The sequence below is a fragment of the Dermacentor silvarum genome, chromosome 2 (genome assembly GCF_013339745.2).
Source record: "Dermacentor silvarum isolate Dsil-2018 chromosome 2, BIME_Dsil_1.4, whole genome shotgun sequence".
NCBI lineage: Eukaryota > Metazoa > Arthropoda > Arachnida > Ixodida > Ixodidae > Dermacentor > Dermacentor silvarum.
The window spans coordinates 56,600,533-56,623,272 of NC_051155.1; the positions used below are offsets into that span (position 1 = coordinate 56,600,533).

Consider the following 22,740-nt stretch of genomic DNA (forward strand, 5'->3'; position numbering starts at 1 on the left):
TTTCTCGAGAGCCGTCATGCGGCTTTCCAAGTTACTGTTTAGGAGGCCATATGTCACCGGTCTCATGCCTGAGCACAATAAGACCGATTCGTCACCACTATCCAGAGTTCCTGGAAAAGGCGGTTCTGCCCTAACGTTTTGGAGTGCAATAAATTTCTGTTCTAGCTGTTCATTTTGAGTTCAGAGAAAGGCTATTTCCTTCTTCAGCTCAAGTTCTAGGGGCGAGGGGGAGGAAGATCTCCGACCAGTTGCTCAACTTGGATGTTATGACCGCTTTGCTGTTGCCAAGTGGCGGGAAGTATCCTTCCTGGAAAGCTGGCGGCTTGGCACTTTGCCCGGATATCTTCCTGTTCTTAATCTCCTTAGAAGATGACGTCTTGTTTCCGGCGGAATTTTCCCTTGCAGTCTTGTTTCCGGTAGCAGGCCCGGTGGCTTTTCCGGACTTGCCCGATGACGCACCTCCGTTGTCGGTAGGCTTGCTCGTCTTGTTGCTAGGGGCCCCTTGTTGCTGAGTTCGTGGACGTTGAAGTCGGCGGAATTTTCCCTTGCAGTCTGCTGAGCCGGTGAGGTGGGCCTCCCCACAGACCATGCACGAAGGGGTACACTCGTGTTCAGCTAGGCCCTGCTCAGGAGGCGCCTACTCTCTGGCCACAAGTAGCCACACCTTGCCACATCCGGATGCAGTACATATAGGGGCAATACATATCCGGTGACCGATGGTTCCACAGTGGTAGCAGGCTGGGACGGTCCTCTTATATTCTCTAACAACTGCGCATTCACACTTGCAGTGTACGTAGCGGGGCACTCTCCGGCCCACGAAAGTGAGCACCGCCACATTAGATGTTCCAAGCCAAGGTGTAAGAAGAACCGTGTTCCAAGCTTTCGCACGAAGGCCAGATCACCCTCGCGCCACACCACCTTGCCTTTAAGTGATGTCGTTGTCTCGTCCGCCCGCACGGTGATGACACCTCGACGCACTTCTCCGTTGAGTTTGACATGGCCCCGGAGAGGAACGGAGCCAGATCCCACGTTGAGGTTGAAATCAGCGAGCCAGTTTATGTTGCGTCCCGCAGACAATCACGTTCTGCGTCCATACTGGCCAGACGTTGAGGGTTGTGCCAGCTTCGCCGCCAACGTACTGGGCAATGGCCGCGCGCAGATCTCCAGTCTGGAATACCGTTTTCAGGTGCAGAGTTTCACGAGGCTTTAACACCACGATGATAGTCATCTGCGCTCATCTTGGGACTGTCGCGTGGGCGCCACGTAGCCGTCTTGCTCCTCGGCTAGTGCAGCGCGAGCACTGCCGTAGGAGACGAGGCCGCTGGGGTTCCCGGCAGCCGGCTTTGACATCAGCGGCGCAGCTGGGACGCCAGCCCTTCGATGCCATCTTGCGCTGGGCAGCTTTCCGTCGTAGATTCACGAGCTGGAAAAGGCCTTCATCTTCTGTATTTGAGAGTCCATTTTCGGTGGTAGCAGCCTGTTGCACATCAACTTGAGTCCAGGCCACGGCGACTGGGTCGTAGCCGCGCTGGGTAGCGGCCGCCATCGTACGAGTCTTCGGAGAAGGCCCCACACCGCCGGAGTCGACGCTAACCTTAACGCGGGTTAGCATTCCGCGGCGTGGCGAAAAGACAAGTTGGGCGAAAAATGCCCAAATCTTGGTCCACCTGCGTCGGACTGGTATCCACAGGTTCCTCTTTGTTAGGAAGAAGGTCGCGACACTTTCAGAAGGGTTACATCGAAATTTCCGCGGTTCTTGGCAAATATTGCCGGAGCCGAAGCGCAGCACGTCCGATCCCACCGCGCGCTAGCAGCGTCCTGTGGCGCGGATGGCAGCCCTGTCCAACGGAGTCCCGGAATAGGGACATGCCCGACCCTCTCCAGCAATAACTGATAGAACATATAACTTTCAATAAATGTTTTATTCATTCATTCATTCGATTGTTCATAGGGGCCGCAGACATCAGCAGCATATATTATCTGTTATTAATTGCTTTAATCTTTGCGCTTTCCATGAAAAATCTACAAAATCGACCCCCCGAACGAAGCCAGGTTGCACCTACTAAAATTACGAAATTAACTTCTAGAAAATGAACTTAACGGACCAATTTACGATTCCATCGCATGGGCTTCTTTTCGACCATGAAACTGTTATATTGATCGAATGTTTCATCTTTTCCTCAAGGCCATCTTGCCTCTAATTTATCACAGAAGATGCATTGCGCGAAGACGCGTTTGTGATTGGTAGAGCGGCTGCCGCCCGTGCGGAAGCCCAGCGCAGGTGGTGAGATGCTTTGTTCTTCCAGTTTGAATTGCAGGCTAAGAAATGCAAACTAATTAGGTTTTAGAGCTACGCTGTTAAGAGGAGCTCCTATCCGAATACATAGGGTCGGAAAGATCATTCTGCTCGTGAAGAACTCGCAGATTTTGACAAGGTTGTTGCTTTTAAGAGGAAAAGTTAACATCTACACTCAGTTTCAGACACCAGGTGCAACGCCGTGGAAGCAACCGCAGAAAGTTCGGTCCCGAAAATTTATCGGAAGCGAAAAATGGGTGAGTAGGTATGGAGGCATGGCTAAATCGGAGCGCGAAGTACTCGGACAAACGTAAAGGCACGAAAAGAGACAAGTCTTGTCTCTTTTCGTGCCTTTACGTGTGACCGAGTAGTTCGCGCTCCGATTTAGTCATGCCCGAAAATTTGTTACTTCGCGCCTGGCCTCAATTCTTGGCTGCGCGCCAACGGCGTTTGCTCACCCGAGCATGCACGTGCGGCTGTCGCGACAGGCTGGTAAAAAAAAAGTAAGCGGGAAAGAAAAACAACGAAAAACAAAATTATCGAAAACAACGCATTAGGAGCCGTCTACAATACGTTGTTTGTCTCTAATGATTCAAACATATTCAATACAACGCCCATAGGAAGAACAGTTTCGCAAAATTGCTCATAATCGGCAAACATTTTGAGGGCGTCTTGTCTTTACCATTTGGCTAAGAGAAAGTTTACATTGCTTTTACATTGCTTGAGTAAGATGAGTTCAAATCCGAACTGATGATAGTGGTCCTCTTTTATGGCTCGTACCGTACGGGCCATGAAAGAGGACCACTATCATCATCAGTTCAGATTCGAACTCATCTTACTCAAGCACTGTGCTTTTTGGGGTGGGGTGCTCTAGGCACCACGCGATCGCACAGCAGCAGTGCTGAGCAATTTATGCTAGTTTTTTTGCTCTACACAGGCTCCGAGATGGGTACAGCCTGTGCATGTATTTGGAGGCCACAAACTGTATAGTGGACGAGGATGACATTGTGTGCATCGCGCAGGAATTGTTCTTGACAAGATGGCTGTGCATTGGCGTGCAGTTCTTCGTTGTCGTGCTCGTGAAAACACCATGACAACAGGATGAACCAAATTCGTCGTCATTTTGTGCTGACACTGTTGCGTCTCGCCTCTGTTGAAATTCAATTCTTCTGTTGCCCGCACTAAACACTCCGTTAATGCGCTTCCCCTTGATGTCCGGTGCCCAACATTGTCACTCATTTAACACTTACATTCGAACGTCGGGTCGTCCGTTTCTCACCTGAGCGCGAAGGAAACCGAGGTCTTAATATTCTGGGAACCAAGTTGACCAGAGTTTCCCAGTGTCGTGATACAGGGGGGTGCCGCTATCGTATACTAATCGATAGAGTGTACCACTACACTGCGTCGTGGCCTACCTGCCCCTGCTTTCCCATGGACCGACAATTTCACCCTTCTTTTTTTAACGCTCCATGTCGCACTATTATTACTTAGTGGTTTGACATCTCTAATTTCCTATAATTTTCAGAATGCGGTAATCGCAGTTTCGTGCTATGCTTGTATGCAAACCTTCGTGATTCTTCCTACCGCCCCCCCCCCCCTCCTCCCCTTCCAGGCTTCTTTAGCTGAACACTGGCAGGATATTTTCTACGTTAAACTGAACTGACCACTAAGATACAAAATTTTCGGAGGCTTTCTTGTTTATTTCACAAATACGTTCCCACACTTCTAAAAAGTTGGAATTCTAGACGAAGTCGTAGCTGTTAAATAGCGATGGGACCTCGTAGACGGTTGTGTCCATCAAGGCGCCTGTAAGAAACGAAGGTGTAGCATCAGTGAAGCAATGTAACGTTCTAATGAAGTTACATGAATTTTTCATAAACTAAAGTCGAGCGGGATGTCTGGTGCACACACTGCAGTTCTTGATGGCAACTGCGATGTTTTATTATTATGTTTTATTACGTCCAATCTTTCGGTTACTTTAGATGCTGTTGTGGTTCGAACCACCATAACAGATCATTACCCTGCTTTCATGCGTTTAAAGCTTTCTCTAAGTAAAAGTGATGTACAGTTTACTAAAAGAATTCAATTCCTCCTCTTTTGTAGAGTTTGTTGCTGATTCAGATTGGGCATCTTTATGTGGATGGACGACCCTAAAATTGCTTTTGGCAAATTTTCCAATATTATTTCTGACGTACTTGCTATGTCAAAAACTGTAGTTTTCGGCTCCTAGAAATCCGTGGATGACGTCAAATCTTAGCTGCTCAAAAAAGCAGGACAATCTTTATAAGAAAACTAAATGACAACCATTTAATGTTAGTTTACGTGACATTACAAAACCTATTCTAATATTCTTAGTAGAATTCTTAGCAATGCTAAAATGAGCTACTACGATTGTGAAAAAAACTGGAAATAATATTAAAAAGCAATGAAAAGTTATTAACAATCTTTTAGGTAAGTCTTCCAATCTTGATATAAATACTATTCACTATGAAGGTCACATACGATAATCCTGCTGATATTGCGAATCTATTCAATGATTCGTTCGGTATTAGCAATCCAGATCTTTACGTTTCTTGTAGTCATCTATATCAAAGAGCACCCCAGAGATTCTATCTTTTCCTTGTTTCATCTGAGGAAGGGTATATTATAATACACAACCTCAAAAATACAAGTCCTGGATTGGATAACTTTAATTCTGTACATAAGAAACTGATAGCGCATATTGTTTGTGAACCTCTCACGCCGATTATTAATCCTATGTTCAAGACAGGCATGTTTCCCACAAGTTTAAAAAATCGAAAGTCATACCTGTTTTGAAAATAAGCTGATAAATTTCTTGCCTCAAACTATCGTCCCATCGCTATTCTATCATTTTTAGTAAACTTATATAGAAGACACTAGTAATTCGGTTAACGAGTTACCTATCAAAGCTCATCATTTTATCGCCTTATCAGTTCGGGTTCATGCCATGCTTTTCTACTGAATTATCTCTAGTTTCCCTAACAGATCAAATAAGGGTGGCCATTGACAGCGGTAACCTGGTTGGAGCATTATTTGTAAATCTGTCTAAAGCTTTCGATTCAATTATTCAAGTTATTTTATGAGCAATACTGAATTACCTTGGTATCACTGGTCCCCACTTACAACTAATACGCAGTTATCTTCTTGATAGAGAAGAAGTTGTTTGTATTTCCGGAATTGCCTCCCGACCAAAACTAATTAATACCGATGCCCCGCAAGGGTCAATCCTGGTTCGTATTTTGTTCTTGATTTACATAAAGGACCTGCCATAGTGCCTTGAATACTCGTAATGTTTGCTTTATGCACATGACACTACTGCTTATTGTTCTTACACATACATCAATGATTTAATGAGGAGACTTAACAGGGATGCTGCTAATGTTGTAAGCTGGTTTCATAAAAAAATTATAAAAAATGAATTTTTTTCCTGCGCACCAAAGCGTCCTACAACTATCCCATCGGTATTACTCGAGTCAATGAAAATACATAGTTCTAATGAAACTGTTTTCCTGAGTGTAGAACTAGGTAAACACTTAAAATTTGACAAACATGCTAACTTCGTCACAAAAAATGTGGTGTATGTTATAAGGGTTCTAATAATAAAAGCTCGTTCGTTTCGTACTACAGATGCTCTCATGACCATTTATTATGCGTTCATTCAAAGCCTTATCAATTACTGTATTTCAACATGGGGCAATACATACCCTACCCGTTACGCTCCTTCACAGAATGTTTAAAATCAGGCCACAGGAATTATACCATTGAGCAGCCTTTCATGCAATGTTTCGCCATTACTACGCTGTCATAACATGTTGTCAGTTACCAAATTTAACAAGCATTCCCTTAGTAATCTTGCACACGGATATGTTTTTGTTAAACTTCCTATACTTGTAATTAGCAGCTGTCAGTTTCCCATTCATAGCTCGACGAGTTTTGCAACGCAAGACAACTTGTTACCTATGCTTAAAACCAACTATTGTAAATTCCCATCTACATTTGCTGCCACTTACTTCTGGAACTCTGCGCCAAGCATTAAGAATATAACGAATATGATGGATTTCAAATCTAATCTACGCTCATTTCTCCTTCCATTGCAATTTTTATTGCATTTTATCTTTTTACTTGTCTCTCCGTATTTTTTCTCTGTCATTTTTCTTCCTTTTCGCAAATTACATAGACACACTGTTTATATAGTTTCGCACACGTCCTAAATTGCAATGTATTTTTTAGTGTTCTTGTTATGTGTTGTAAGGAGGTCCCCCATCGGTCTTTGACCCTGGGACCTCCTTATGTATGTACCTCTTATCGTGTGTACGTATATATTGTTATATTAATAAAGCTTCACTTATTTATTTATCGATTGATTGATGGCGTTTGCTGTTGGACGCTAATGTTTTTCACAAGATTGTCACAGATATCGATTAGTCGCTCGGTACAAGACGTGCGATTAGTGTGTTCGAAAATTCTTTCATGTTCTTGTGAATTATACAGCGAAGGAGTCTTGCCTAATCAGACTGCGCTCTGGACGCAAATTCTGTTTTAGTACATACTGGAATGTAAGCGAGCGACTATATTGGCGGGCATACTAGCCTGCGATACTAGTTTAAATAGCGGACGGACTGAACCCGCGATGATTTGACGACCGACAGCCGTACCCGCTGCTATCGTTGTGATTTGAGCGTGTTATTTTTTTTCTGGTCCCGAATTAGCCCAATAGAGAGTTAAAGCCTTAACGCGCAGTTTTGGCATTGTCTGGTTCTTCACGGCCGCTGCAGCGTGATAATAGTGTGTGTAACGAAGGAGTCCAGAAAAACATTTTGTGCATTTTATTAGGTTTGCTTATATTGAAGCGAGGTCACGCGGTAACTGGACCTCTCTGTAACAGACTTCAGCCGGTGTTCACAAAAGCCGGACTACATAAGACGGTTAGACCGAGTGATACGCCAAAGCAAAAAAATTTACACAAGTCATCCGCAGCACAAAATCCTGCAATATTCCCATAAACAGGAAAAGAAACATTGACCCTCTCCCGGAGTAAAGCTTTAGGCGACATCTGTGCCTTGGCACTCTCAATTCGCTCCTTCAAGGTTCCCATTTCTTTTTCGCTTCGTCCCCAGGTGGTATTCGCCAGGAGTAGATGTTTGTGTTATAAAACGTTTTCATCCATATTGTGGAACTTGTACTTTACCGGCGGTGCAGGCGGTCAAGAAGCAGGCAATGGAACCGGCGACCAGTGCACGTCCGGCGACACGGGCGCAGTCCGGCAGCCGTTCGGGCGCCAGTGCAGCGAACACGCCCACCTGGACGCCCAGAGCAGCGAGGCTCGAGAAGCCGCAGAGGGCGTGCGTGCAGAGCAGCTGCGCCCGCGGAGAGAGCAGGCCATTGCGTGCCATCGTGCCCATCTCGCTGTGGGCGAACACCTCGTTCAGCACCGTCTTGAGGCCCACCAAGGAGGCAACGCGTGAGGACTCGTCCACGCTCAGGCCCATGACCAGTGCCAGGGGCACGAACAGTCGGCCCACGAGCCACTGCGTTTTAATGCGACGGTTTTTAAAGGGATAGTGCAGCTACATTGCATGTGCAAGCGTCGCCATCCACCCATACCCGCAACGGAGAGGTGTTACTATTGCTACCTGCCCGGTGTGGTGCTAGGTAAAATGTTCGAAATGCCTTCCATAGTTGATGTTGTAATAGTACACGCTTCGATCTGCCTTTAAGCAGATCTGTGCAATTGAAGACTGTTTACGTGGCTGCAATGTGGCGAAAGGGAAGTGTGTTCTTAGCCATGTAGGTGACGCGGAGCAGTTAATCGAAGACGACATCGTCCTTGTGAGGGCGAAGTGCGTTTCACAAGTCAAGGACGACGCTGTACAATGTTCTGCCCATTCATAATTACATCCCTGTTTTGTTTTGTTAGCTTTGTGTTTTATGCACTCGCAATTTATTGCAACTGGATGCAAGTGGTAAGGCCTCATCTATCGCGTTTTATGTTAACCGGCCCTGACGCAGTGGCAGCTTCCAGTTGACATATTTTACCTTATTAGCGCCCATTCAAGCGCACGTGCAATCGTTAGCCTATCATTTTTAACATTGGAGCTATTTAGGCTTTCCGTTTCCCCGCGTAGCGTTCGCAATAGCTCGCCTAGCGAAGACGTCACTGCGCGTTGCCTAGCAACCATCTGCCACAGCTGCGCCTCGCTTCTCCTATAGCTCCGGCAACGCTCCTCCGCCGCCGCGCCAGCGATGACGTCACTGCGCGTTTCATAGCATAGCTTGCTACGCTGGGCCTCTTTGATTATCCATTCCTGACAGTCCCGTACTGCCCGAGACGGTGCTTTCAGCTAATGAGCGTTGCGTATGCAGTCTTTCGGACAGTCCGGGACTGTCAGAGACGGATAAGCGAAGAGGCCCACTGACACCGCGTTCCAATGCCGATACCGCGTTCCAGCAGACCAGCTCCGTCAATGCGGTCACCTAGGAATCACTTACCCAGCTTCGCCCAGCCATGTCATTGCTTCGCGCCGCTATTCTTGCTTTGCTTAGTCATGACAACACTTTGTGAAGCTTGGCCATGACGTCACTCTGAGTAGTTTGCACGTATAGTTATCTGTTAATATTCTACTGCCCTGTAATTTGTACTCTGTGGAAATCTTCATATACAATGTATTGCATTGTACTGTATGCCCCCCTCACCCTATGCCTCTTACGGGGCCTGTGAGCTATTATCAAATAAATAAATAAACAAATAAACATCATGTCACCGCGACGGCGACACGCAACTTTTGTAGACTTCGCACTGAGTAAATGTAACATGGGACGGCCGAAGAAGTACAAGACTCCCGAAGAAGAAGCTGCTCAGCTGGAAGTTCGTCGTGCCGCCAGCCGAACTTAGCCAAAGCCAGCAAAACTTAGCCGAGCCAAGCGAAACTGGACGAAGGTCAGTGATCACCAGCTCCGCTGTTTCTCTAGCCTTGCACAACTTAGTGCATGCTGCGCTAATTTTTTGGCAATGCATGGCGCACGTTGGTATCATACTTAGCATACGCTATTTTTCGGGCACACTATTTTTTTGCAAGCTTCATTGATACCCCAGTCACACGGTCCACTTTCGATAGCGATCAAGTTCTTCAATCGCGATTGGTCCCTTTGCGCAATCTGCGGGAAAGAGCTGATGGCTGTCGAGAAATTCTATCTTGGTCGGGATCGAAAGTGCGCCGTTGACTGGGCTACAACTGCTCACACAGAAATAGCTAGTTCACTGTGTCATTGTGCTAGAAAAATAATGTACGTGCAACAACGTCCAACACATTTCTTTTTCTTTTTCGCAGCTGTCGTGGTTGTGTCCCCTCAAGCGAGAGCTTCGCATTTCCTGGGGCAAGCGCGCTGGTGCATGGAGTCAGTGCAAGCATGCAGCGCCCGCATGTCCAAGAAAAGTACCAAGAAAATATAACTCTCGAGCAAAGCCCGTGTCACTCAGCTTTATTGACCCAAAGGACAATCGACAGACGACAAAGAAAAGCGACAGCTGACGACAGCCATCGTCGTCTTATGAATGGCTGAATATGCTTATTCTAAACCCCACACTAACATCAGCCCTAGCCGAAATGACGTCACTCGCGTCTTTCATTCACTTCGTGCGATGTTCTTTCTTTAGCTTCCTCCTCTCACTTATTCTTACCTAAGAAACGCTTCATAGGCGTTTGTGAATTCAGCGCAAGAATTTTCGTGCAGCTGGCAACAGTCTTGCGGTGCTCCGCACCTGCTGCGCAGTAGTCACGTCAACATGACCGCGCAAAAAACTGGCCACAATGGCCTGGTATCGCGAAGTGAACAATGTGAAGCGTGCACGACGCTAAGCGTGGTCGCTGAAAACGCGTCGTATCAGCAAGATCCGCATTTACGTCGCTCGAATTATGCTGCCTTTTGCGCTCTCCTGGCGGCGTACAGTTCGATCACTTATTTCAGTTCGTTTGGACAAAGCTATGACATTTGTATGTAATTAGCGGTGTAAGTGCATATCGTATGGATTGTACTGAAGAACTGAACGCACTTTACACCAAGGCCATGGTACCTTGGCTTTACTGCAGCCCTGATGGACTGGTACCGCTTGGTAATGAGACTGCCCTGCACTCTAAAAACAGTTGCACCCTTTGGGGTGCATTTTTGCCACACAACAATAATCGTCATCTGTCTTGCTTGCGTTTCCTATCTTGAAAACTCTGCACTTGCTACTTTCCTGTCGAGAACGCTGTGTCACGCTGATAACGCTCTTGTCGTTCGTTACCGAGAAGTGCCGGGCGCACAGCGTTAAAGAAAGGAAAGCCACGCAAGTCGGATGACGATTATTGTTCTGTGGCAAAAATACACCCCAAAGGGTGCAACTGTTCTTGGAGTGTGATGGAAATCAAGCGCACATATAAATTCAAGGATGCACCATTTATAAGGTACGAAGAACGACATTTTAAGCTGCCATATTTTATATTCATTGATGACATAATTGAATTAAGGAAGTCACAGCAATACTACACACAGTTACAGGTCCACATGTATATTCTTCATTTGTAGAAAGCTTTGCTCTTTGTGTACAGTCAAAATCAGCCTGCTATAGTTGATGTGAAGAGGGATGTTGCGTTTTTGTGGGAGCTCATCCCTAAAAGGGAGTATTTTTACTTCAAGTTTTTTTTGTTCCTGTTTTGGTTTTAGCATAATTTTCCCTGTTTCCATCGCCTGAGTTTTTTTTCTGCGTCCACAATTTTAAAGAGGTCTTCTGTCAAGTATTGATGGACTCTAAAATAGCATGATGTTCGCCAGATAGATGTTTGTGTTCTCACATTGTGATATTTTCAGTTTGCTTTAAAAATGCTTAGTGGTATATGCACTTTAAAACTGAGAATGTCCTAAAGTGCAGCCTTTCAGTCCGCATAGCACTTGCCAGTGATTTGAAAATGCAGTGCTTTTATTTTATTTGTATGTGTAATGTGTCTAGTCTACATGCAATATTTTAGTGAAATGCAATTCTGGCGGAAACATTCGCATTTATTTTTGTCATGTGCAATTGTTTTTTTGTTGTTCTTGGCTGCATACTGGTAGGCAAAGTGGAAGACTGCGTTTTTAATGTTACTGCCCATTGAGTTGGCACGGGACATACCAGAGCTTTGAAAATGTGCATACAGTGTCTTCATAAAGATTTGCGCGTCTAGTCTACATGTAATATTTTTGTGTCACATTATTCTGGAGAAAAAATTTGCATTTATTTATTTTATCATTTGTGATGTTTTTAAGGCTTACTGCATCCAGGTAGTGTTTAGGTCTACATTACTATCGGTTAAGTTGGCATGGCTATGCCACAGCTTTGGAAATATGAATACAGTACGTGTCTTCCATGGGACGTGTAATTGCCTAATCTATATAAATGCAATATCTTTAGTGTCACGCATTCGGGAGAAAGCATACGAATTTACCTCAACATTTCTGACAATTTTAAGGTGAGCTTTATCCAGGTAGTGTTTATGTTTACTATATTATCAGTTGAGCAGGCATTGCTAAGCCAGAGCTTTGAAAGTGTAAATTGAATGTCTTCAATATGACGTGTAACATAGGCTAGCCAACATGCAATATTTCGTAGCCCAACGTGGTTCAGGAGAAAATGTGCAGATATCTATTTTATTATTTGTGATGTTCTTAAAGTTGGTCCATCCAGGCAGAAAAACTTTTAGAATATGTGTTTATGCTTATGTTATTACCTGTTGAGTGGGCATGAATTTGCCAGAGCTTTGAAAATGCGAGTACAGTGACTTTATGATTTCCAATGTATCTAGTCTATATGCAATATTTTATTAGACTGTTCTGGACTGAGCAGTGGCATTTCCTTTTGTAGGTGATGCTTCGATACGGTGTTTTAATGTTGCTCAATGTAGTCTTAGTAAAGTATGCAATTACCTTTACAAGTTTAGGCTGAAGTATGTTAAATCAATACAAATGTGAAAATATGTCGTGTATTTAAATGCTGGGAAACGTACCAAGCTTACATGCAGTATATTTAGTGGAAAATGTTGTAGGGGATGCCAGTTTGCATTTGATGCCTGCGCGTGGCATACATGTTTTTTTAAACAAATCACAGAAGCATTTGCTTTTGCCTTTAAAATCAGGCTGCTACACATGTTTGGTATTGCAAGAATGAACTGTACTTGCAATCCTACAGGTTGCAGCATTTTATAAAATGTTCTTTCATATCACTCAAATTAAAAGCCTAAAACCAATAATCCCATTGTTTCTCTATTATAGAAGCTTGCTGATACATAGCTGAAAAACAATATTTCAAGAAACACAAAATGTGATATGCAAGAGGGCTAAGTATAGCAGATGACAAGCTGGCTCTTCGGGGTTTTGAGGCACACTATCTGTTAGAGAATGGTTAGAGAAGGGCAGGATGATTGCACCGATAAATAAAATGCGTATTGAAAGCACAAGACGTATGCAAACAAAAGCAATTGTGCATACAGCAGAGACCAAGTAATATTGCAGGGCAGCATAATTATGCTGCCCTGCAATATTACTTGGTCTCTGAATGAGTTAGGTTAACCTAACTCATTCATGCTGTGCAGTCAGCGTACAAGTAATAAAAGCTTGAAGATGAACAAACTGCATGAGCTTTCGTTGAAAACTCGCTTTTGGCTGCACAGAAACTGATAAATATGACGGTGCATCATGATGCCACAGGGGGTAGCCACATTTGTAACCTTGTACTCCGCTAGCATCTGTGCTAGACAAAATAACACTGGTAATCTTCATTTATGCGTTGTTAAATTCCATTTAAGAATTATATTCACAAATAAAAGTTTGCATGCAAAAACACTTACAAATCACCACAAACAATGCACTCATTCTTTGTTTATAATTATTGGTGGCTGCATGCTGACCAAAGCAGCGTATACCGATGACACTTGGTCCATGTGCGGCACCAAAGTTAAGGGGACTGTGTTGCGCTGGATTCTGTATACTTTCAGTCTGCGAAATAACCCGCTCAACGCGAATACGCAGGGATGCAGTTTTTTACGTTGCATCCGTGTCTTCTTGAGAAAGTTGACCACCTCCAGAATTGAAGGGAGGCATCAAAACGACACCACCTTTGCCCGTCACGTCTATCCAGAGGTGTGGAAATCGTTTATCGCTCAAGATATCACCTTTTTGCACAAGGTTCAGAAAACCAGAGTCCTGTGTAATAAATTGATCAGTCTTCTGCCAACCATCTACCACTGACATGAAGGCTATCATTCAATTTGGAATTATCCTAACAAGGACCTTGAATGTATAGCCTCCCTTGTAATTAGAGCAGAGTACGTGCTGACACTAGGGCTTTGATGGCGTTTTGGCTCTAACTTCTGCGCAATCAATAATAAATGTGCGGTCTGGATAACTTTCCTTGAATGGCTGTGGCAGGCACTGCTTGATGATAGCCCTTGGTGGCACAAATACCCACTGCTTCAAGGCTGTGCTAAGTATGTCGAGCGTTTTTGTAAATGCACTTGATGCAGAGAAAGCTAAAGCTAAATCACAGCTTAGCCCTGAAGCTTACCCCAAGCTTAAGCTTGGCTAAGGAAAGACAAAACTTGTCTTCGCGGTTTTTGTCGGTGCTTCGGTAGCTGGGCTGTGGCGGAATATTGAGCAAAAGCCTAAAGACCTGTACGGTGACTCCGCATATATCGCACAGATTCTCGACTTGCTTAAATGTTTCAAACCCAAAGAATTGCCGTTTCCTCTTGCAGCTTCCATGAGCCCCCAATGACCTACAAAAGCAACAGAAAATATTTCAGACACTGTCATAATAAGCAAACCTTTTACAAACTTTTAAGTGACTATATTAGGAACAATATAGCCATTCCGGCCTCTCCATAGAGTGATATAGCTATTTTGAAGCACAGATCATGCTCAGAAAGTCAGGAATGTCTTCAATAGCTACTATTCAATAACTGTGTTGCCTAATTTTACGTAAATATTACCAGTCGTATTGTTATACCCAACCTAGCAAACATTTTGCAATAAGTTTCCTTTAAATGTACACGAAGTTTACTTTTACAGTATTGCAAGCAAATCTAGACTTATAAAGTCATGGAGCTCTCACTTGTACATTATTTACACATATTGCCGTCTTTTAGATAGCATAGCAAGCAAATGTACAGTGAAAGTCAAGTGCAGGGGTACGTACACTAAGAGAACAAAAATGCTACAACAGAGGAGCCCTTTGTCAGCGACAATATGGCAGCGTCCAACACGCCTTGAACGAAATTTGTGCTAGGTAATTTAGATCTCTCCATACCCTTGCTAATAACAGCCCATATTTGTTGGGGGAGAGAGAAGTGCAGTTGGATCGTTTTGGGGGAGAAGGAGCAGGGGTAACGGCATTCGGTCGTGCCGCTCCTCTCCCGCCGCTCTTCCCCAGATAGATGTTTGTACCGGAGGGCTTTTTGGCGAGTTAGCTATCAGGCTGCACTTCACGTATAATTGCCGCTGCTCTCTTGACTTTTCACAATCAGCACAAATATGACTGGGTAGCTCTTTAGCAAACACTTCATGCAGTACGCTGCGCTTTTCACTATCAAGCCATGTTTAATATGTGTAGAGTTGGAATGATAATTTTAAGACAATAAAGTTGCTGATAAGTGGTCATTGTTCATGGGCTTAGGAGGGCGCATATAAAGTCCCGAGCCATTGATCAGCGTGGCAGGTCCATGCATTAGTGTTGGTGCATTAACAATGCTATGTCAATTGATAAAACATTCACACGTACACCTGTGCTTCGATTAGAGTCACAAGTGGTGGCTGTATGACTACGGTGAGAACTTCGAGCAAGTTAATGCAACATGCATGGTGATGTGACATATAATATGAATGAATTACAGCATATGCTGCATTGGCTATGCAGTTTTATGAAATATATGGCCACGTCAGGCACCAAAATGGCAGCTTTTACCAATTATGGCAGTGAGTTAGATATTTTATTATTAGGAACGCATTTATAGGCAGACCTCGTATGTATTCATACGAGGTCTGCCTATAAATTACTGCTACAACCACTATTATGAAACCGGAGACCATAGTAAGCATGTGATAAACCCAGCAAATTGTAGTGATGAGTGTAATTTGTCACATTGTTCAATGCGGGAAACTTCAGTTGATGCCTCAGAGTCGTTTGTCGCTGACAGGAAGATAATCAGGTTTTCTGGGGATTCTGCATCTGTTTGGCACGCCTGCGGGGTTTGCAAAAATAAAACAGGCTGTCAAGTATTTGACGCGATGCTCAATGCAGGCAGTCCGACTAAAATCACAGGTAAACACAAAACAAGTTCAATATCTCAAAAGCGCACGCTTACAGCATCAGTCCGTTTAACTGCATGAGCCTGTCCTATTGTTTCACAGGGTCCTGCCGAAGGTTGAGGGTCATCATCATGTGGGTTCGAGAGGCATCTCCGGTAATTCCCCATCACTTGGAAGTGTGTCATAGAAGCCCAGGCAAGCAGAGGTATCTTGGTCTTGCACAATTGCTAGGTCAACTGGAGGAGTACTTTGCGGCACAGCCTGCACCACGGAATTTTGCACTGATCGGGCTGCCCTTACAGTACACCGTTTCCACCTAGGCAAAATGAAAGAGCGTGGTAGTGACTACATCAATCTGTTCATTGCAAGGTTTATATGCTGTCTGTTCTTTCATCAAATGCATGTTAGTCCACTTTTAGCATAACTAACACACAAACTTTACCGTGGTGGCATGGCCGCAGGGCAGTAGCCAGGAAGCACTTGGGGAACGTGGGGGGGGGGGGGGGGGGTCATTTTATACCTGCGAACAATTCCTGGCTACACCAATGCAGGGCCCAGCTTTTAGACTTTGTTTTTCTTTGTTCTGTCCCGAGGCAAAAATCGCATTATGCCATCTTCTAGTATGAAAAAGTAGTAGCGTGGACTGTGTGATAGTGTTTTAACGACCGCACTTGCAGAAATGCAGCGACTATGCTAGCTGAAGTCAGCACTGCACAGTTTTTTTTTTCTATTCTACCCATGAAACACAAAACATCTTAAAAACGTCTATGGCTACAAACGGCTGTAGACGTCTTGGTCTACGACAAGACTGCAAATAGAATTTCTTCTAAACATAGCCCTAAGCGCCTGAAATATAATAGTATATGTTCTATTTGCGGTAACAACTCACTACTAGTGTTACCAGAGTCTATTTTGTTAAACGCATTCGGAATGTCTAATGACGTTTTTCACTGGTCGATCTGGAGTGGCCGCCGAAATCATGGAGTGAGCGCTCGCACTTCACCAACCCTAATCTGCCAGCGGAGAGCGAAAATGCTCCGCGCTGGATCGTACCGGAAGTCTGCGCACTCAAGTCACAAAAATCGACTTCCGCTTTGCATGTTTCCATGGCCACCAAGATCGCCGTCCCCCAGCGAGCGGAAGTGACGTATTCTATCGTCCCATTTCCGCCCGAATCCGCGCCTCGGCAGCGGAGCAAGTGAGAGCGATCCGGCGCGGAGCGAGTTGATCCGAAACCACCAGTGGAAAGCGCGAACCCGCTCCAGCTCGACCAGTGGAATTCGGATTCGCAGCCGTGGAGCAAAAAATCCTGCTCCAGATCGACTAGTGAAAAACGCCATAACTCAAGAACTTTTTTAGATGCTTTTGTCTAAAAGTGCATAACATGCCAAACGGAATGTTAAGTTTACGGTTACCGTCGGCGTTAACGAACATAATAATAATATGTGGTTTTTATTGGCGCAAGGGCCAGATATGGCCAAAGAGCGCCATGACAAATGGTGATAGTTTTTCTTTGCACTATAAATAGAGCGGTCTATGAGTTGAATGGTTGATGTAACGTGGCTGTAAAAGGGCCTAAAAGAAAGACGCTGTAAATTGCGTAAAATATATTGGTATTAAAATAATGACAATGACTAATGATTAGAGTTATGACTATAACAATTCCGTTACGAATTAATGATGTACTAAAACGTATACAATAGCACTAGTGCCTCAGGAGGTTCCTTGAAAACAAGGGCTGTGAGGCACGTGCTGTAAACACTTTTGCTACTGCAGCTGCAACCTGCAAAACGAGGTTGCGCTACAGATACCCTGGCCAGATGATTTGTAAAGTGTTTACGTCTGCTAAAAATTTTAAAACTGTACTAAAATCAAAAAGCAGCTCATGGTTAAGAAAGAATGCTGGGTGAAGAGGGATTTGCTGACGATAGGCGAGATAAAAGTACTTTTTACGCTGGGCTTCTATTTCAGGGCACTCTACAAGAACATGGAGAACTGTAAGAATGTCTCCACACCTATCACATTTTGGAGGATCACTTCCAGAAAGGAGGTAAGAGTGTGTGCCATAGGTATGACCTATTCTTAACCTGCAGAGAGGCACTTCTTTGTGTCTTGCCGTTTTCTCTGTCATCCATTTCCCTATTCTGGGTTTGATCATATGTAGCTTGTTTGAAACTTCGCTGTCCCACTGCCTTTGCCAAAATCTCCGCAACTGATGGCGCAAGAAAGGCTTCAGGTCTGTGTAAGGGATAGCTATGTTTTTATCTGTATGTTTAAAAACTACTGACGTGGCACTTTCGTCTGCAGCTACATTGCCTTTTATGCCTCTATGGCCAGGTACCCAGCACACTATGACCACTTGGTTGCCCATGTAAGCTGAGCATAACCAGCTGTAGAGTTCATTAAAAACTGAATTCTTGTGTTTTCGTAGACTCATTATAGCTTTAACGACGCTCAATGAGTCTGTGAACACAATTGCTTTGGTAACATTCATTAGCTTTATGTGTTTAATTGCCGAGAGGATAGCGTATGCTTCCGCTGTAAAAATACTTGTATGCGGATTTAGTGCACCAGATGTGTAAAAAGACTGGTCCCAGAGCTGCGTAAGCAACACCAGCAGGAGATTTGGAAGCGTCTGTGTAAAATTCTGCACACGAGTACTTACTTCGCCTGAAGCTCGAGGAAGTGTGACGTATATGAGTCTCAGGTGCGTGCTTGGAGATTTCTATGAAAGAGACATCGCACTCAATAGTCTGCCATTCCCAAGGTGGTGGAAGTCGACTGGGAGCAGTTAAGACATTCTCTTTAAGTTGTATGCCTGTTTCTTCAGCCAAGGCTTCTAGGCGCAGGGAGAAAGGAGTCCTCACGGACGGTAGGTTTTGATACAACCTGGCAGCCGATATGTCGCTTATAGTGGAATGACATGGGTGTTCTACATCTGCCTTTACCTTCAGGGAGTAAGTTAGACTTAAATACGCTCTTTGGAGATGCAGGGACCATTCATCCGACTACACATACAGGCTTTCTACAGGGCTAGTCCTGAAGGCGCCTGTAGCAAGCCGAATACCCAGATAGTGAACGGGGTCTAACATCTTTAAAGCACTAGGTGTTGCAGAGTTATAAACTATGGCTCCGTAGTCAAGGCGTGAGCGTACAAGGCTTTTGTATAAGCTAAGGAGGCATCTCCTGTCGCTTCCCCATGATGTGCGTGACAAGAGCTTCAGAAGATTCATAGCCTTCAGGCATTTTGTTTTCAGGTACTTCAGGTGCGGGACAAAAGTTAACTTAGAGTCTAAGATGAGGCCTAGAAATTTATATTCATGACTCACAGATAGCCGTTCTCCATTAAGGTCAATAACGGGGTCTGGTTGCATACCTCTTTTGTTCGAAAAGAGGACGCACGTGCTTTTTTGTGGGTTTAGTCTAAATCCATTCTGGTCCGCCCACTTGGAAATCTTGTTGAGGCCAAGCTGCACCTGTCGCTCGCAGATAGCAAGATTACAAGATTTGTAACCGATTTGCACATCATCCACGTACACAGAATAAAACATTGTGCGTGGTATGACACTGTGGAGAGAATTCATTTTTACAACAAATAGAGTGCAACTCAGCACACCTCCTTGTGGTACACCAGTCTCTTGGGTAAATTGACGAGATAAGACGTTACCAACTCGGACACGGAATGTGCGGTTCGACAGATAACTTTGAATCACGTTCAGCAAGTTGCCTCGGACGCCCATTCCTGCCAAATAACGAAGGATACCAAAACGCCATGTGGTGTCATATGCTTTCTCCATGTCTAAGAAAACCGACAAGAAAAACTGTTTATGCACGAAGGCATCCCGAATATTTGTCTCGATGCGGACAAGGTGGTCTGTTGTGGATCTACCTTCCCTGAAACCGCACTGTAAGGGATCTAGTATTTTGTTACTTTCAAGAAAATGGATCAGGCGCCGGTTAGTCATTTTCTCAAAAAGTTTGCACAGGCAACTTGTTAGGGCTATAGGCCTGTAACTGCTAGCCGAAGTCGGGTCCTTGCCCTCTTTGAGAATAGGGATAATTATTGCCTCTTTCCAGGCAGCCGGGATATACCCACCACAGAATATGGAGTTAAAAAGCTACAGAAGTGTTTTGTGAGTTTCAGGGTGTAAGTGTTTGATCATGTCATAAGCTATTCTGTCTCTTCCTGGCGCTGTCTTATTACAGCAACTCAGTGACGCCTGAAATTCCGCCATGGTAAATGGGCGGTTGTAAGGTTCATTATTTGTTATTTTCCGATCCAGGGGCAATCGCTCTGCTTGCCGCTGGTATCGTAGAAATGTATCTGTGTAATGGGCCGAGCTAGAAATGTACTCGAAGTGGGCACCTAGAAAGTCAGCCTGGTCTTCGAGAGTGTTACCCTGACTGTTTACTAATGGCAGAGGATGAGTTTGCCGGCCGTTTAATTTGTTAACTCGGTTCCAGGCTTTTTTTCCGTCAGTGTAAGAGTTTATGCCTGATATGTATTTTATCCAGCTTTCCTTTTTGGCAAGGCGGCGCGTTCTTCTACCCTCACTCTTTGTTTTCTTGAAGTTTATAAGGTTTTCTGCAGTTGGAGAGTCACGAAGCGGCCCCAAGCCTTATTTTGTTTTCTTCGTGCTTCCCTACAGTCATCGTTCCACCAGGGAACTCGTCGTTTGGAATGCTTTTGTTGTGTTTCTGGGATACACATGGACGCTATATTCACAATAAATGCTGTAAAATATGCCACTGCGTCGTCAATGGTGAATGTACGGATGTCATCCCATGCTAGGCGGGTGAGCTCTGTGTATTGCTTCCAATCGGCAGAGTCAATTTTCCACTGAGGAACATGAGGATGGTTTTCCTCTCTTTTTGTTAATGTTAAAAAGATCGGGAAGTGGTCACTCCCATAGGGGTTTTTGATGACGTTCCACTCCAGATACGGCATGAGTGTACTTGATGATATGCTTAAATCTATAGATAAGTATGTATTGTGTGCCACGCTGTAAAATGTGGGCTCTTTTTTATTTAGCAAGCACGCATCTGTGGAGAAAAGAAAGTTTTCAATTAGGCGCCCTCTCGCGTCACAGCGAGAGTCACCCCACAGGCTGCTATGGGCATTTAGGTCTCCAACAACGATATATGGTTGGGGAAGTTCAGCGATGAAGCTTAAAAACTCTGATCTGGAAAGTTGATAATTCGGAGGGATGTAAAGGGAGCTTATAGTGACCAACTTCTGAAAAAGTACAGCTCGGACTGCGACTGCCTCAAGAGGGGTTCGGAGCGGTAACTGCTGACAAGCAACATCTTTGTTCACTATAATGGCCACGCCACCCGATGAGGCGAGTGCGTCATCTCGATCTTTTCGAAACATGGTATATTTCCTAAGGAAGTTACATTGTGTTGGTTTTAGGTGTGTCTCCTGAACACACAGCACCTTTGGATTGTATTTGTGTAGAAGTTCTTTAATGTCGTCGAGGTTGTGCAAAAAACCTCTCACATTCCAGTGTAATATTTGTGTATCCATATTGTTTATGTTATTGTGCTGTGTGTCAAGAGGATTCAAGTTGGCTTACGAAGCCTTCCCAGGCCCCGTAATCCGTGGTTTGTTTGTCTTGGAGCGTTCGCGAGAATCGCGCCGCTCCCGAGGCGCTAGCTGCGCCGTCTGACTTGGAGTTGTGTCCATCGACTCCTGGGAGCCGCTGGACTTCCGCTCATTCGAGCGGGGTAGTTTTGGGGTAGGCCTTGCCTCGAAAAGCAGGGCCTTGGACGCCACCAACCCAGAGGTTGATGGGCCCTCCTTCTGAAACGGCGCAGCGGCGCTGGCTGCTGTCGCCTGGGGGGCTGGTGGCACAGCCGTGGCCACACTTTTTGTGTGCCGGGCCGATGCCGGAGTCTGCTGCAGCGTTGCCCCCTTTCGCGCTGCACCAGCATACCCTGCGTCATGCAGGAAGGAAACACGTTTCCGCGCTTCTTGAAATGAGATGTTTTCTTTTACTTTAAGTGTCAGGATATCCTTTTCTTTTTTCCACGTGGGGCACGAACGAGAGTAGGCTGTGTGTCCACCGTCGCAGTTTGAACAGTGGAGCGTGGAACTACAGTTGTCAGAGTTGTGTTCGTATTCACCGCATTTTGCACAGGTCAGTCGGCCTCGGCAGCTTTGCGAGCCATGGCCGAATCTGTGGCACTTGAAACATCGTCGTGGGTTAGGGATGTAAGCTCGGATCCGTGTCTTTGTGTACCCTGTTTCGAGGGAATCTGGCAGTGTACTCGATGCAAAGGTTAGAATGAGGTGCTTGGTAGGGATTTCTTTGTTTTCACGCTTGATCTTTATTCTTTGGACTTTGATAACGTTCTGGTCCTTCCATCCCTCGAGAAGTTCTTCTTCGGTCAAATTTAGGAGATCATCATCTGATACGAGTCCTCGGACTGTATTCATGGAGCGATGTGGAGTCACCGTGACGGGGACATCACCGAATGCCACAAGGTTCGACTGTTTGCCATGTTGTTGGATGTCACGAACCTCGAGTAGGAGGTCGCCACTCACCATCTTAGTAACTTTGTATCCAGGCCCTATTGTGTCAGTTAGACATTTAGCAACAATGAAAGGAGATAGTGTTCTCACGGTTTCTTCAGGATTTGGACAATGCACAACATGAAAACGAGGAAAAGTTTCTTTCTGCTGGACAAATAATTTCAAGGTTTCATCGGTGCGCCCTCTTTTAAAAAGAGGACGATCAGAAAGTGGGGGGAATGACGTTTTAGCCATAAAAATTATTTGATTTCGGCAGCTACGCCAGCAGCCCACCACCGAGCCCAACAAGGGGACGCTACGAGGCCAGAAGGAGACGCAGACGCCAGCTGTACGTAGCTACTATAACCTAATATAAATATCCTAGGTTGGATAGAATACACCAGGTTAACCCTTGCTGCCTGCGAAGTCGGAAATAAGAGGAAGAGAGGAGGATACAGGAAAGACTACAAGTGAGAGAGAAAGACGAAGATCGGAGAGGGGGATAGGAAAAGGCAACTACCGATTTCCCTCGGGTGGGTCAGCCCGGGGGTGCCGTCTACGTGAAGCAGAGGCCAAAGGGGTGTGTCGCCTCCGC

General features: G+C 45.0%; 1 protein-coding gene across 1 annotated transcript; it reads right to left on the reverse strand.

Moving 5' to 3' along the window:
- Positions 1-3,979: 3,979 nt before the first annotated feature.
- LOC119440052 (solute carrier family 28 member 3) lies at positions 3,980-22,181 on the reverse strand. The gene is made up of 3 exons (XM_049662721.1): positions 22,089-22,181; positions 7,506-7,845; positions 3,980-4,102 (listed from the first exon to the last, which is right to left on the reverse strand). Exons 1-3 carry the CDS (start codon positions 22,179-22,181, stop codon positions 4,038-4,040), a joined length of 498 nt encoding a protein of 165 aa, XP_049518678.1. The 3' UTR covers positions 3,980-4,037.
- Between the last annotated feature and the right edge of the window lie 559 nt (positions 22,182-22,740).

Excerpts from the sequence above, each read along its gene's own strand:
- LOC119440052 (XM_049662721.1), bottom strand. The coding sequence starts at position 22,181 with ATGGTGAGTGGCGACCTCCTACTCGAGGTTCGTGACATCCAACAACAT. Across the intron at positions 7,846-22,088 it reads TCGGTGATGTCCCCGTCACG|TGGCTCGTGGGCCGACTGTT; the intron begins GTGACTCCACAT and ends ATTAAAACGCAG. Across the intron at positions 4,103-7,505 it reads CTTGACCGCCTGCACCGCCG|GCGCCTTGATGGACACAACC; the intron begins GTAAAGTACAAG and ends CGTTTCTTACAG.